This window comes from Xiphophorus couchianus, chromosome 4 (assembly GCF_001444195.1).
Source record: "Xiphophorus couchianus chromosome 4, X_couchianus-1.0, whole genome shotgun sequence".
NCBI lineage: Eukaryota > Metazoa > Chordata > Actinopteri > Cyprinodontiformes > Poeciliidae > Xiphophorus > Xiphophorus couchianus.
Window position 1 is genome coordinate 34,222,380 of NC_040231.1, and position 16,540 is coordinate 34,238,919.

Here is a 16,540-nt window from a genome sequence, read left to right on the forward strand (position 1 = left end):
CATTCTTTTCTGTTAATTATGTGGCCAAATTAAAGATATGCCCTTAAAGCGTTAAATAAGCCCTTTGATTTTGTCCTTTAGGGATATTTTTAGTTATTTTTCATTTGATTTTGTGAACGGCCAACAGAACTCTGCAGTTGGTTGGTTGCTCCGTAGTTGCGCAACAAAACCAGAACCCAATTCAATGTTTATTGAAATAGTATTTAAGTAAATTAAGTTTAATTGACTTTAGTGTCAATTAAACTTTAGTGTCAATTGACTTTAGTGTCAATTAAACTTGGATAGAACTTAAAAGTGCACTTTACTTTGATATCTTACTAGACTTTACTTTGATATCTCGTCTGACTTTACTTGATCTGTAATATTAATGTGATTAACTTTAAACTTATTTGAATGATTCCTGACAAATATTATTTGGAATACAGCTATGTATTCTTCTGAATGTTTAGTTGTTGGATAGCAGGTTAACTCAGGTTAAATGCTAATTTTTGTTTTATGTATGACCTCGTTTAGGTCAGGTCCCCCCCCCCACACTGTTTCCACGTCAGGATGGCGAGCTACCACCGGATCACCGCAGCTTCGCGGTAGGATGTAACTTGTAACTGAACCGAACTACCTCATATTTCCCGGACTTCACCCCACCCCCCCCCCTCTCCTCCCTCCTTTTGTTTCCCTTGGATTATGGACTAAAACCAGTTGGACTATTGTAAACCATTAATCACCTTACCAACAAAAAGCACGGACTTGAATGAGAGAGAGAAAGACTCTTGGGAGTCATCAGGGTTTATTTATTTGTTTGTTATTGTTGTTTTTCTTGTTGTGTTTATTGTTTATATTTATAAGAAAATATTATTATTATTCAATACCTTCCTAAATATATGGAAAAATATACATGCAAATACAATAACTTAACTTTACTTTCTGTTTGTTGGTGTTTATTCACACACAGGCTCCTCAGTCGAATCCTTTTGATTGCCATATCACCATTATTGGCTGTAGTCAGGCGCCTAGCCTCAATTAGCGTTACAGTAGCAACAACAACAACAGCAACACCAAATGATGATAACAAAAATGGTAAGTCACTTTTTCTTGGTCTGCTAACAAAGACTCTTCATACTCTTCGTCTTGCTGGGACCGCAGAGATTGTCAATCTAGCAGTGCCTATTGTGAATACAGCACAGATTGTTAAAGTCAACATCAGAAATAAGATATAAAACTAAAATGCATATATTGTTCTTGAAATTAATGACCTGCTCTTCCCCCAAATGTTGTGTGTTGGTACTCTCCACCTCTGGAGAGACATCCTGTACTCCTGGTGCAGCTGAGGGTTCTGGAAACAAACTGCTGGACATTGCCGAGGTTGAGTAGGTTACCTAGACATGGCCAAGACATTTCAAATTATAGTGGAAGATATTACTCTGGATTTACCATACTACATAAAATTATTTTTGTGTACAAAACAATCATACCTGTGACACATCTGCTCGTGGTAGAATGTAGAGTCTGCTTTTGCCAACCTTTTCCTTCAGCTCCCTCACAGAATTCACTTGTAATTTTTTTACCCTTCGTCCTTTTCCAGCTCTTGCCAGTTCAAAGCCAACCAGATTTAGGCTGATGTGTGGGTAGCTTTGACACACAAAGTTGTTCAGTTCAGACAAGCTCCAATTCAGGTTAATTTTGGAGCTCTTGGTTTCGGTCCCCTCATGCACAGGGTTGCCTGAATAATCAACAGTGACAAAGCAATGTAAAACACAATAACAAAGAACATGCCATTTAAGTTTAAACTCATCAGCCTGCCAGATGACTCTGGTGAAAGAGTAAAATTATCATGAAGTGGTGAATTAAAACCCAAATGAAGATGGTAAAAGCAAAAGTACCTCCTTCTGTCATATTATGCGGGGGTATGAAATGATGTATTTTTTGAAAAAATATGCCCACCTAATCCATGGTTCTTCAGTCTTTATACATCCGAGGGAGAAGGGAGAACGTCAACATTAGGGCCAGAAAGCAAGAAAATATTTGTCTTCCATACAGGGCTCGGCAGCCTCCCAACCGAGCCTGCAATGAACACAACAGAATCACACTATTGATCCACCATAGATGCTAACTGGTATTCTATAACATGGAGTGTGCTAACTGGGGTTGCCACCTTTCATAGGTTTCAATAAGGAACGCCCACCACGGCTTCTCATGTAGATTATGAAAATTGTGAAATTAAAATGTGAAAGCCAATAATTTCATTTCTCATAATGAACAAAGACTGCGATGGACTGGCATCTCAGGTGTACCCCGCCTCTCGCCCGCTGCTGGTGCGAGATGAGAACAAATCAAATACACAACAAATCGCTTTCCATATCGCTTCGGGACGTAAAATTTATTTGCCAAAATACTGGACTATTCTTTATTTTATAGACAATTTCATATTTTATAGGGCGGATGGCAACTCCAGTGCTAACTAAATAGGCTACTTAAATTTTCCCAATTAATATTTCTTTATTCCACTAGCACGAAGCTAACGTAGCCTGGAAAGCTACAGTTATATGAACTGACACCTGAACATCCACTTACCTTGACTTCTCTGCACTTGACGTCGAAAAAGTCTTCTTGTGGCAGACAATAAATTATCCGTATTTCTTAATTCGTGTCGAGCACGAGTTGCAGCGCTGAATATTGTGTTAAAAACACGAGCATTTGAGCTGGACTGACCTGACATTGTGGACCACTGAATAGCACAATAAAATAGCCTAAGGCTAGAAGGCCTGTCCGCCAAAATGCTACGTAAATCTGTGACGTTTTGACTAGACAGAATGCTAATTCAAGATATCAATAATGTCATTTTGACTAGTCAGAATGTTAATTTAAGATATCTTAAATGGAAAAGCTGAATAATTCAAGATATCTCTAATTCATTTAGAGATATCTTAAAAGGAATTTTGACTAGTCAAAATTACAATTCAAGATATCTTTAATTTAGTTTTGTCTAGTCATTATTTGCTTTTAAGATATCTATAATTTAGTTTTCACTAGTCAAAACTGCATATCTCCTATCCAAAAATAAATTTACGATATCTTGAATTATGTTGTCATTCGAGATATCCTTAGTTAGACTAAAATTGAGATATCTTGAATTTACTTTATGACTAGTCATAATTTAATTGTAGATATCTGAAATGTGTATTTCAGATAGTCAGTAATTCATTGTAGATATCTTGAATTGAAGTCTCCATACAAGTCAATGGTAAATCTTACGTCATTTCGACTAGTCCGAATGTAATTATAGATATCTCAAACAGGTATTATGACTAGTCAGAATGTAATTAGAGATATCTTAAATTGCTAAAACGTCTAGTCATAAGACAATTTAAGATATCTGGAATGTAAGGGCGGCAAAACCGAATTTATGTTAAAACGGCTTGCCATACTAAAAATGCATTTTGACTAGACAAAGCTACATTTTGACTATCAGGAATGGCAATCTAAGATATCTGCATTTACATCTTGACTAGTAAGAATAATAATTTAAGATATCTTCAATTACATTTTGACGAGTCAAAATTCCTTAAGATATCTCAAATGACATCACTGGATCTGTCATTTGACGGGACACATATTCAGAATAGAATAGAATGGAATAGAAGTACTTTATTCATCCCAGCAGGGAAATTACTTCGCAGTTACAGCATAGAGACAAGACACAATAACAACTACCACTAAGTAGTAGTTGTAGATAAAATAAAAAAAATAAAATATAAAATGCTATAAATTGTAAAATATAAAATGCTGTTAATATAAAAAGCAACTTGGAGCAGTCCTTGCAAAGATTCAAAAAATGCAGATATGTATCTGTAAATATATGTACAGCAAGTGTGCCACAGTCCAGTTGTGCAAAATTGGACTGATTAGTGCAAAACAATGATTTAGCTTTTATTGTACAGTGAGATGGCATGTGGCAGGAAGGATTTCCTGTATCTGTCCCTACGACAGCGGAGCCGGAGCAGCCTATGTGAGAAGGTGCTCCGCTGTCTGTCCACTATGTGGTGGAGAGGGTGCTGTTTATTGTCCATAATAGACAGAACCTTCTTCAGTGTCCTCCTCTCCATCACAGTTTCCAGGAACTCCATCCTTAGTCCCAGTACAGAGCCAGCTTTCCTGATGATTTTGTCCAGTGTATTAGAGCAGCAAAGAAGATGGCACCGGCAACAACACTGTAATAAAAGGTCTCCAACATCTTGCTGCACACATTGAAGGATGTCAGCTTCCTTAAAAAATAGAGTCTGCTCATCCCCTTCTTGCACACAGCGTCAGTGTTAGATGTCCAGTCCAGTCTGTTGCCGATTACAACTCCCAGGTATTTGTAATTCTCCACCTCCTCCACCACTTCCCCTTTGATCTTCAGTGGCCGTGAAGGTGTCTTCTTCCTTCTGAAGTCAATCACCATCTCTCTGGTCTTACTAATGTTGAGCCTCAGGTGATTCTGCTCAGACCACTCCACAAAGCCGTCCACCAGTGTCCTGCACTCCCCCTCTCCTCCATTCCCTATACACCCGACAACTGCTGAGTCATCAGAAAACTTCTGTAGGTGACATGACTCAGAGTTGTACTGGAAATCAGTGGTGTACAGTTTTACAATTTAGAATAATTACCATTTAAGATATCTTGAACGTAGTTATGACTAGTCAAAATTACAATTTTAGATGTCTGAATTAAGAATTGCGTGGAAGCCCCTTTGTGCTATCTAAACAGTTGCCTGCAGAATTTTATGTTTCCTACACAAGGTTGTCAGTAAATACCAGTGTAGAAGTTGGATATGAGGAGAACGCAAAACTTTATGGACTTTAAAACTGCTTCAGAAATCTGCAAAGAATTTCTTGTTTATTTATTCCGACAAACCAAATCCACTTAATAACAGCTTTGAAAAGCTAAAACTGCTATTGTCAAACCATTTTCAACATGAAAGAGGTGCAAATTTTCAAACATCTTTTTTCATTTTTTCTACTTTTCATTGTTTTATTAAACTTTCAACATGCTATAAATCAGTGATGTTTTGACTATACAGAATACATATTCAAGATATCAGTAATGTCATTCTGACTAGTCAGAATGATTTAAGTTATCTTAAAATAGAAAAGCTTTGTAATTCAAAATATTTCTACCGGTAATTCATTTGGAGATATCTGAAAAGGAATTTTGACTAGTCAAACTTCCTTAATTTAGTTTTGCCTAGTCATTATTTGCTTTTAAGATATCTATAATTTAGTTTTCACTAGTCAAAACTACATATCTCCTATCCAAAAATACATTTAAGAGATCTTCAATTATGTTGTCATTTGAGATATAAATAGATATATGAATAGTCAAAACTAAAATCGAGATATCTTGAATTTACTTTGACTAGTCATAATTTAATTGTAGATATCTGAAATATGTATTTCAGATAGTCAGTAATTCATTGCAGGTATCTTGAAATTAAGTCTCCATACAATTCAGTGGTAGATCTGACCTTCGACTAGTCAGAATGTAATTAGAAATATGTCAAATACGTTTTTTTCTAGTCAAAATATAATTAGAGATATTTTAAATTACTAAAACATCTAGTCATAAAACAATCTGAGATATCTGTAATGTAAGGGTAGTAAAACCAAATTTAGTTTTCACTAGTCAAAACTACATATCTCCTATCCAAAAATAAATTTAAGATATCTCGAATTATGTTGTAATTCGAGATATCTTTAGTTCAGGGGTGGGCAACTCCAGGCCTCGAGGGCCGGTCTTCTGCAACTTTTAGATGTAGCTCTACTTCAACACACCTGAGTCAAATAATGAGGTCATTAGCAGGACTCTGGAGAACTTGACTGTACTTGTTGAGGTGATTCAGCTGGCCGTTTATGTTAAAACGGCCTGCCATAGGACCTCATTTCCGACGTTCATCTTGGCTCTTTGACTAATTAAGTGATGTAGTTGCTACATGAAAATGTTGCTGGTGGAAGTACGGAGGAAAACATCCTGTAGTTGATGCCAGTCTTCATTTATGAGGAATACAGTTTAGCATGTCGCGGTGGCTAAAGCTAACAAACTGTCCAGAGTTTTATAAAACTGAACAATTTGTACAGTTACTTATATAAATATCTATAACTTTGATTAGAAATGAATATGGGGACATTTGTCGTGTGACAGATATTGAAAATATTTCTAGTCATTGTAACTTGGATAAAAGTGAAGTTAGGTAAAAGCTATATTACTGTAACCAGTCTTGTGAGATCAAATTTGTAAAATGACTGCATTTAAAGTACGCTTTACAATTTTCCTTTTTTTGTCTAAAGGTAAACGCATGGAGGAATTCCTCAAGATCTTTATGGGGCATTGCTCTTTTAATCCTGGAAATGTTCTTGAGGCGATAGAAGACCGACTTTGTAATTATAACACATATAATAGCACCATGTCACTATATATCTTTCACAAAACCGGAGCTAAAATGCAGAATCATTTTCACAGTATTTGTTGAACAATAAGTAAAACAACAATAATCCTTCATTTTAATGTATGCATTTTTATTTTCTTTGTTTTATATTTGCAAATAAAACTACATGGAAGTTCTCAAGGCTTTCACTCTGTTCTTTTAGTATGGGTTCTTGAAGGTGTGATCCATAATGACCTTCAGAGCCAGCCATGTCTCATTGGCAGTGGGAACAATTTGATTGGCAGGAAGGATGAAGCCAAAGTGGCCGGTGTCCCTCAGTTCAAAGGTGTAGGAGTACTTGATTCCCTGGTTGTAGGTCCAGTCGATGGAGCCCCAACTAGATTGGTCTGCAGTGAAAACAAAGATGGCTACTTTACACAATTGTTTGATGTCCTGGAACCAGAATATGTCACTCTGACTACCCAAATCAAGTTATGTTGCTGAAATGTTAACAAGAAAATGTTATGTTAGTTATATTGATATACCAAAACACTATTGGTACTGATAGAAGTTTCTTGTATGCTGTAAGTGAGTCTGAATTGTTGTGTACTCAAGTAAGTTTTCTCTCAAGTATGGGGTTTGTAAAAATACACCGGAAAAAATGAACTGCAGTATTTTGGTTTTGTTAGCCAGTCTTAGAGGAACAAATGTGGGTGTTCATCTTTCAAAGTCAACATGTTATTCAGATATTTATAAAAATCAAAATCCCAAACTAAATATTTAATTCACAAGCTGAATATTTAGTTTCTCAACTATATTTAGGTTTCAAATTATGCCATATCAGGAGGCCAGAGCAGTGACGGCCTTTTGAGCAACTTGGTCCTGCAGAATGAAACTGACCATAGTTACCAAACAAAAGAGCTTCAAAGATATACAAGAAATCTCATATAAATTTTCTTGTTTTGATTAAGAATAACAGACATCTGTGCAAAGGACTAGAGCAGAAGTGTTTCTACCAGCTCAGTCTGGTCTTTGGCAGGTTTCTTGGTGTTTCTTTCGTGGTTTGCGATGAAAAATCAGACAGAATCCAGAAATTGTAGAGCTCTGAATTTTTTTTCTTTATGTAGTTCTTCAAACATTTCATTCCAGTTCACAGCATGACATGCATTCATACAACAAGAGGGAGAGTCTCCCTCTGATCTAAACCACCTGTCTTTTAAAGCATTGGCATTAAGCATTAAGGGGTGGAGACAAAATTTAAATTTCCAGATAGAACAAACATTTGTACTAAACTATATTCCTAGAAAATATTTACATAATTACAACTAACAACTTCAAAAATAAAACAAAAACAATCTGGGACCAAACAAAATCCATCTCCCCTCCCTCAAATGGATTTTCCCAGTGAGGCTGATTGAAAACACCAAGTCCTGTCAGCACAGGTGCAGGAAGCTCAGACTGGAGCAAAGTTAAACAGATTGTTGTACCAACCACATATAGACAGAAGGTTCTGTCTCTGGCTCATGAAAGCCAGTGGTCTGGTCACTTAGATGTTACCCAGACATACCAGCTTCTGTTAAAGCACTTTTTCTGGCCTGGTATGAAACGTGACGTTTCAAAGTTCTGTCGTAGTTGCCATGTGTGCCAAATTGCTGGAAAACCAAATCAGGTAATACCACCTGCTCCATTGTGTCCTATTCCGGTGATAGACCAACTGTTTGACCACGTCATAGTAGACTGTGTTGGACCTTTACCCAGAACAAAGTGTGGAAATCAATATTTGCTCACAATTATGTGTGCTGCAATGCAATTTCCTGAAGCCATCCCGTTGAATAAGATTACAGCCAAATCTGTGGTTAAAGCTCTGACAAAGTTCTTTTCTGTGTTTGGTTTACCTAGAACTCTACAAATGGATCAAGGAATACATTTTCAGTCAAAGTTGTTCAAAAAGGCAGCTAAAATCTTAAACATTAAGCATGGTGTTTCATCTGCTTACCACCCAGAGTCCCAAGGTGCTTTAGAACGATGGCATCAGACTTTGAAGTCAATACTACGCAAGTACTATCTGGAAACTGAAAAAAGTTGGGATGAGGGGGTTCCATTTGTATTGTTTGCTGCTAGAGAGGCTGTTCAGGAATCCCTTGGTTTCAGTCCAGCAGAACTAGTATTTGGTCACACACCCCGGGGTCCTTTTAGAGCTTCAAAAGAAATGTTCTTGGTTCCTGCAGAAGGTTCTAAAAAAAGTGTGACTAAGTATGTGCAAGGTTTTCGTGAGTGCCTGTGTCAAGCTAATGCTCTAGCTAAGAAGCATCTAGCTGATTCTCAAAGAAAAATGAAGCATCACTATGATAAAACATCCGTCAAAAGACTTTTTCATGTAGGAGATCAGGTTGTTGCACTCCTACCCATTCCTGGTTCAGCCTTGTCTGCCAATTTTGATGGTCCTTATGAAATCCTAGAAAAAGTAGGGGAGAATGATTATGTCATTGGTACCCCGAATTGGCGGCGCAAAACTCGTGTTTGCCATGTGAACATGCTTAAGTTGTACCATTCTCGACCTGCACCAGAACCTAGTGCGGGGTGTTCTCCAGTTGCAGTCATAACTCAACTAGAAGTAGATGAGCTAAATAATGCTGACAGCCCGATGACTCAAGTCATCGGGCTGCACAGTGGCGCAGTTGGTAGCACTGTTGCCTTGCAGCAAGAAGGTCCTGGGTTCGATTCCCGGCCGGGGTCTTTCTGCATGGAGTTTGCATGTTCTCCCTGTGCATGCGTGGGTTCTCTCCGGGTACTCCGGCTTCCTCCCACAGTCCAAAAACATGACTGTCAGGTCAATTGGTTTCTCTAAATTCTCCCTAGGTGTGAGTGTGTGTGTGCATGGTTGTTTGTCCTGTATGTCTCTGTGTTGCCCTGCGACAGACTGGCGACCTGTCCAGGGTGTACCCCGCCTCTCGCCCGGAACGTAGCTGGAGATGGGCACCAGCAACCCTCCCGACCCCATTGGGGACAAGGGTGAACAGAAAATGGATGGATGGATGGATGTTCAAGTCATCGTCTTACAAACTCAGAGATGCTAAAATCTCTGCAGAGCCAGCTTGAACACTTATCCCCTGAACATCAGAAGGATATAATGGCAGCTCATTAATTTCCAAAACCCCATTTAGCATAAATCCTGAGCAATTTTCTAATACTAAACAAAACATTTTCATTCAAACAATTTCCATTTGATTCTGATATTGTCACAGATAGTACAATTTTCAAATACATTCATCATTTACTAGATTAGTAGTTCTAAAATTAGATAATACAATCTTCGTTAAAAACATGCTATTAGTACTTAGAAAAATGTCTTAGAAATTAAATGTTAGTGGTTTCAACATTCTATGTTGTATTCAGTTTTACACCATCCCAGATGTTGGTTCTGGAAGACTTTTGATCTTCTGTGAACCAAACAGACTTCTCTCCTCCAGGCTCAAGTGATACTGCCCTGCAGGAGATGCTAATTTTATGGCCTCCTGTCCTCTGATAACACAACAGGAGCCTCATTGAGAGATCCCCTTTGATCTGCATTTGGTTCCTGTACTTTGTATACTTACCCATCAATAGTTTAGTTTTAAATCCTTAACACAAACCTGTTCAAAATTAAGAAATTTGTTCAAAATAAGAATGTTCAATATACCTTTTACACATGCCGTAAGATTAACTGTATTAAGCACTAAAAATAATCATTTTTCCTCAACAAAACCAAGTCGGATGGTTCATCGCGCTTTATCACTGACTTTCGTAAGGTAAATTCTATCACCATACCTGATGCATATCCTCTCCCCAGGATTGAAGACTGTGTTTACAATATTGGAGCTGCAAAATATGTTACAAAGTTGGACCTTCTCAAGGGCTATTGGCAAGTCTCCTTGACTGAAAGGGCTTCCAACATTTCAGCTTTTGTGACCCCAGATGACTTTTTGCAGTACACTGTTATGGCGTTTGGTATGTGTAATGCTCCAGCTACTTTTCAAAGGCTGATAAATACAGTACTGCGCGGCATCCCCAACTGCAGTGCTTATTTAGACGATCTAGTGGTGTATACTGAAACCTGTCAGGAACATTTGCAAACATTATATCAAGTATTTCACAGTTTGGCCCAAGCTCCCTTGACCCTTAACTTTGCAAAGTGTGAATTTGGCAAGGCCACTGTGACATATTTAGGCAGAGAGGTGGGACAAGGCCAAGTCTGTCCTCTAAATGCTAAAGTTGTGGCAATTAATGATTATCCCACACCCAAAACACGATGTGAGCTGCGTAGATTTCTGGGCATGGTTGACTTTTACTGGAACTTTTGCAGAAATTTCTCCTCAGTAGTTCAACCGTTAACCAATCTACTTAGCCCAAAGACTGACTTTGTTTGGTCAAATGAGTGCCAAAATGCTTTTGAAAGTGCTAAGTTTCTTCTTTGCCACACACCAGTACTAGCTGCACCTGATCTGACCTGACCTTTCAAGCTGGAGGTGGATGCCAGCGCTGTTGGAGCTGGTGCAGTGCTCATACAGGAAGATTCGCAGGGTTTAGATCATCCTGTTTGCTTTTTCTCCCGTAAGTTTAACAAACATCAACTGAACTATTCCACCATTGAAAAAGAAACCATGGTTCTGTTGTTGGCTCTTCAGCATTCGCATGTTTACCTTGGTTTCAGTAGTTTGCCGATTGATGTATTCTCAGATCATAATCCATTAGTATTTCTGTCACGCATGTACAACCACAATCAGCGCCTTATGCGGTGGGCATTACTGTTGCAACATTCAACATAAAAAAGGAACAGAAAATGTCCTTGCAGATGGCCTTTCCAGAATGTGAGTATTCTTTTGTTTTATGTAATATTCAGTATTTTACAAAACTTGGTTTTGTAATTTAAGGGGGGGAGTGTAACGGCTGCTGGCCTTAAGAGGCTGTGTAGGCCCTTTTTTTTTTGTTATGCAGGATCAGCTGTGCGGGCACACCTTTCTGATTGGATGCCTGGAGGCTGCAGGAGAGCAGCCACCCATCAGCAAAGCCAATCAGACGTTGATGAGGCCCACCTGCACCATATAAAAGACACCTGAAATCATTCATCCAGTGGGGCAGCTAGCAGAAAGAGGTTTTGTAAAGCTGACCCCCACCTTTGGTGTTTGAGAACTGCTTTGGGTAGTTTGAACAGTTTTGTTCTTAATTCTTTTGCTAAGAAGTTTGAACCTGCTTTAGATAAACCTTGTACAAGCTAGAGGCTCGTGTTGGGAGGTTTGGTACTCCCTTTTTGGTACTCCCTTTTGGGTTGTTTTGGGTTACTTTAGACTGATGTGTTTGAACATTTTTTAATTTAATTTGCACTTAATGATTCTTGAATTTGTTGGTCCTTTTTCTTTTGTTTAATTGGGTTAAGTTGTATTGTATTTTTTGTTTTTTGTGGAATCATCTTTTTGTAATAAATCATTTTACATTCCACTTATTTCTCTGGACACATTTTATGTTACCGCCCCTGAACCCCTAGACCGGGGGTGGGCAATCCTCGTCCTCGAGGGTCGGTGTCCTGCAACTCTTGGATGTCTCCCTGTTCCAACACACTTGAATCCAACAGCTGAATCACCTCCTTAGTGCAATCAAGTTCTCCAGAGTCCTGCTAATGACCTCATTATTTGAGTCAGGTGTGTTAAAGTAGAGATACATCTAAAGGTTGCAGGAGACCGGCCCTCGAGGCCTGGAGTTGCCTGCCCTAGACCTTGGGGGCATAACAGGCGCACTTCCATGGCAACACATGACCAGGTGACCTCAAAGAGAATGATTAAAGCAAGTTACTTCCTCCAAACAAAAGCAATACATTTACCAGATAAATTAGAATACAGGAAGCACAAAAAACAGCACCTGTTAGGGAGTGGGTAAATCCCTCACAAGTCCCTCCCCTTCAGGAGACTCGCTGTGGTTCACAGTGAGACAAAAAGTCTGTGACTGTGTTCTCTTTTCCTAGAATGTAGCCTATCTTGAAATGGTAAGGTTGAAGAGACAGGAACCATCGTGTTATGCGACTGTGTTTTTCCTGACTTCTTAACCATTTCAGTGCCCGATGGTCAGTCTCAAGAGTGAACTCTCGCCCCAGAAGATAATATCTGAGAGTCAATTGTCCACTTGATAGCCAGGGTTAGGGTCTGTCTGGTCTCTCGTGGAAACAACTTCCTACTAATGTAGGCAACTGGTTTCTTCTCTGCTTCTCCCTGCAAAAGAACCCCACCAGTTCCCCTGGCAGATGCATCAGTCTGAACAGTTAAGGGTAAAGTGAAGTTTGGGCTCTGGAGTACAGGTTCTTGACACAGTGCCTGCTTCAAATCCTGGAAGGCCCTCTCCTGTGCTTCTCACCACACAATTTTTGCTTTTAATGTCCCCGTAAGGTCAGAAAGAGGAGCTGCTCTAGCAGAAAAGTTCCTGATAAATCGACGGTACCAACCCAAAAAGGACCTGACTTGTGTCCTGGTTATTGGTGTTTCTGCTACTTTGATTGTCTCCACCTTGTCTTTCACTGGATTTATGACTCCTCCCCCCAGGATATGGCCTAAATATTAGAGCTCCTTGTTTGCCAGTGAACATTTCTTGGGATGAATAGTCAAGCTGGCTTGCTTAATGGTCTGCAGCGCTTTTCTCAGATGAATCAGGTGTTCTTGCCATGAGTTGCTGTAAATGTAACCAGGTGAACAAATGGGTACATGTCTGAACTGTATTTTGTAAACCCTGTTTTACTTTGTTTCGCCAACTGGTTGCAATTCTTGTTTTTGCCAGCATGTGGTGCTTCTTTACAGAGAGGTCAAAAGATTTCAGGAAGTAGAAAAAACCTCTTGTGTATGTATCGTGGCATTCTGAGAAAAGCGGAAGAGAAGGACATTTTAGTGTGCCGAGACCTGGTGAAAAGGATGACTACATGGCCACCAAGCCGAGAATCCAAGTGTTCGGTAATGTCGAAGCTGAATTATCTTCCATGAACAAAGTTAAGGAGAGGATGTTAATGTTATGTTTTTCTTTGTTTGTCCTCTAGAAGTGCCACTGCCGTTTATTACACCCTTTGTAATAGTTTAGCTTTGTATGTGAAGCTACGTTGCTACATGTGAGCCCGCCATTTTCACCGAAGCTGAGGCTTTATGTTGACAGAATACGGGTCATTTACATTTGTTTCTTTGCAACCCAGAAAGCGAGAAAAGTGTTCTTTTTTCATTAAAAAACAATAAAGGACCCATTTTATTTGAAGCTCCGTGTGCTGCATTACTCCCGGCTTCATAAATGACAATATCGTCAAGGTAAGCTGCAATAAATGACTCCATACCTGACAGGAACAAAAACGTCTGAGAGTAGGAATGGATGGAGATGAAGGCCTTGATGTTGCTGTGTGACCTCACAAAGTTTACAATGGACTTTACTTCTGGCTCAGAATGAGCCCTGGTTCCACAATAGCTATCTGAGAATGGATTGTTGCTCGAACAATGTCCTAAATGTTTTAAGCATCAGAGTACAAAAAAGAAAAGACAAAAAGTTTGAGATAATTTTTTTACGCGGATTAATTTGAATTAAGTTAAAAAATGCTTGGAATTTACTAGATCTAAAAGAATATCACACCAATTTATTGATAAAACACTACACAACATTAAAGCTGATCAAAGTGTTACACAGGGTTAAAAGGAATAACTCATAAAAAATAAATTAAATAAGAATTAAAATGAAAGCTAAGTTGATTACTAACCATTTTTCCATCTATTATGCTGACTAACAGTTTAGATTTAGTGCAGCTAATTTTAGTTTTACTCATCACCGGCTATTTGATAGTTAGAATTTTGCTTGAATTTTCCTTATAGACAAAAAGTTCTACCTCCAAACCCAGCATTCCAGTTCCGGTTTAGGTCCACACCAACATACGTGGAGCCCCGATTCTGCTTCCTGTTCTTGCCACATTCGGTTCTGGAAACAACAGAGAAACTGTTTGATACTGTTTTTTTCAGTTGTTCTCTGCTTATGGGTACCTGATCTGACATGTTAGTGAAATGATAAAGTTCCTAAAAAGAAGCATATCTTCAGTTATCTATACTGTTTGCTGTGGACCGGGGGAAGGAAGGGGACAATGGTGCGCGTGCGCGTCTCGGGAGGACTGAAAACGATGGTGTTGCTGCTGTGTCTAACTCATTCTGCTGCTTGTGGGCTCAATGTTGGCGCACAAGATGTAACCAACAGAATCCGGTTAAAGGATTTTCAAAACAAAAGATCCTAAAGACTCGATACATAAAACGGAAATATTTAATTATTTCTTGGGCGGCCCGGTACCAATTGGTCCACGGACCGATAGCGGTCCGCGGACCGGGGGTTGGGGACCACTGGTCTAAAGAACAACATCGTCCTATAGTTTATGTTTAACTGTGCCCGTCTCATGTCGGTGTGGGTGAAGTGGTTTCCATCAGGGTTGACCACCATTGCTAAGAAAATATCCGTTTTTTAAGAAATTCAGTTAGAGCAGAGTCCGTTCCACATTCTGTCACAACTTGCGGAGAAAAAGCAACAAATAAATATTACAGCAGTTTTTTCTGTTCAGAGGCAACAGGTACTGAAAGTATCAAACCACCTTCTTGGCGAACACGATACCACTGGCATGAGAGGCCCACTCTCTGGCGTGGATTCCAGTGTCGATCCAGATAGCAGGATGGTTGCTTCCACCAGTGCTGAACTGTAGAAGCACTGGTGGAAGAAGAAGAACTCAGACACAACAATGCTCAAACGATAAAAGTGTTGGTTGTGTGATTTCCCTTTCCATTTGAAGTCATGGTTTCATTTAGAAAGAGAGTAGATTTTCTGAAACGTCTTCTACCTTGAGAACATTAAGCGGACGACCCTCGTAGCTCTGACCGATCACCGTCTTGCTGACCAACTTTGGATTCTCAGCCACTAACATGTCCTGGAAAAGTCAAAAAGATTAACCCTGACTCTGAAGTTGAATTTTGGAATCTTTGATTTTTCAATTTTTATGATGCAAGATAAAGCCAGACGTCCTAAATAATAAACATTCTCCGTCTAATATTAGCTCTGCGTATACACTGATAATGACCTTAAACTAACCTCACTGAGGGTGTGTTAGTTGGTGTAGTCAACGCTGTCAGTGTTTCCAGCAGGAGCGACGGACTTCATCTGCCTCTGTTCCTCATCCAGCAAAGCCTCAGAAACAAAGAGTGTGATGGAACACCAACGCAGTTTCACAGAACTCGCCCTATAGAAGGTTACACTACATATTGCTGAGTTTGTAGCATACCTGTAGGTATACTACTTATATTAATTAGTCAATTTGATATTTTGAAAATAAATTTGCTTCATCAAAACACACCAGTTTTGAAAAAGCTTGTTTTTTGCTAAAAAGGTCCCTCTTCCTCATTAGCTTTCTACCATAAGCCTGAAAACTTTGAACCAACATTTTTTTGTGCAGCCATGTTTCATGCTTAATACAGCTTTTTCCATAAAGTTCAACGTAGGTTTCATCAGACCAAACCACGTTTCCACATTCTTGTGGTAGATTTTAAATGGGGTTTTGCAAACTCTACCAATGCTTGCATGTTTGTCTTGCTACATAGATCACAGGCAATACATAAAAACAGTAATAGTAATGTTGGTGTAATAGAGAGTCAATACTTTAATAGAAATTTTTGCATCTCCTGGTATGTTGGAGTCTCTTGGAAGAGTCCATGATGAACTATATGATAATCTTTTCAAGTTTTGTACTCTTAAAAAATGTGAATATATTGAATACACAAAGTAGATTTTTTCAATCCGAAAAAAAATACTTTTTTGATCCTTCTGTGTACTGGTAGCCTGATATGTTTGCAGGACTGTAGTGTGTATGAAGCGTATAATGTACAAAGTAGTAAAGCAGAATAATAAGTAAAAAGTGAACTTCATTAGCAATTTTAATAAACTGAAACTTTAATTGGAGCATACTGTGATCACAGTACTAATAAATAAAATATACTTATATACTTGGAAGTCATTCTAAGTATGTTTTAAATGTAATTTCATCACAAATATCGTACTCTTAAGATATACTAATCAAGCTCTTTTATATTGCATAAAAAGCCGCATACTTAAAGTGTACAAAGTATA

General features: G+C 38.7%; 1 protein-coding gene across 1 annotated transcript; it reads right to left on the reverse strand.

The window, feature by feature from the left end:
• Positions 1-6,541: 6,541 nt before the first annotated feature.
• On the reverse strand, positions 6,542-15,349 carry LOC114142727 (carboxypeptidase A1-like). Its single transcript, XM_028014141.1, has 8 exons — positions 15,261-15,349; positions 15,018-15,119; positions 14,425-14,429; positions 14,274-14,362; positions 13,734-13,895; positions 13,214-13,272; positions 8,394-8,514; positions 6,542-6,804 (listed from the first exon to the last, which is right to left on the reverse strand). The coding sequence occupies exons 1-8, from the start codon at positions 15,342-15,344 to the stop codon at positions 6,617-6,619; spliced, it is 810 nt and encodes a 269-aa protein (XP_027869942.1). The 5' UTR covers positions 15,345-15,349; the 3' UTR covers positions 6,542-6,616.
• Between the last annotated feature and the right edge of the window lie 1,191 nt (positions 15,350-16,540).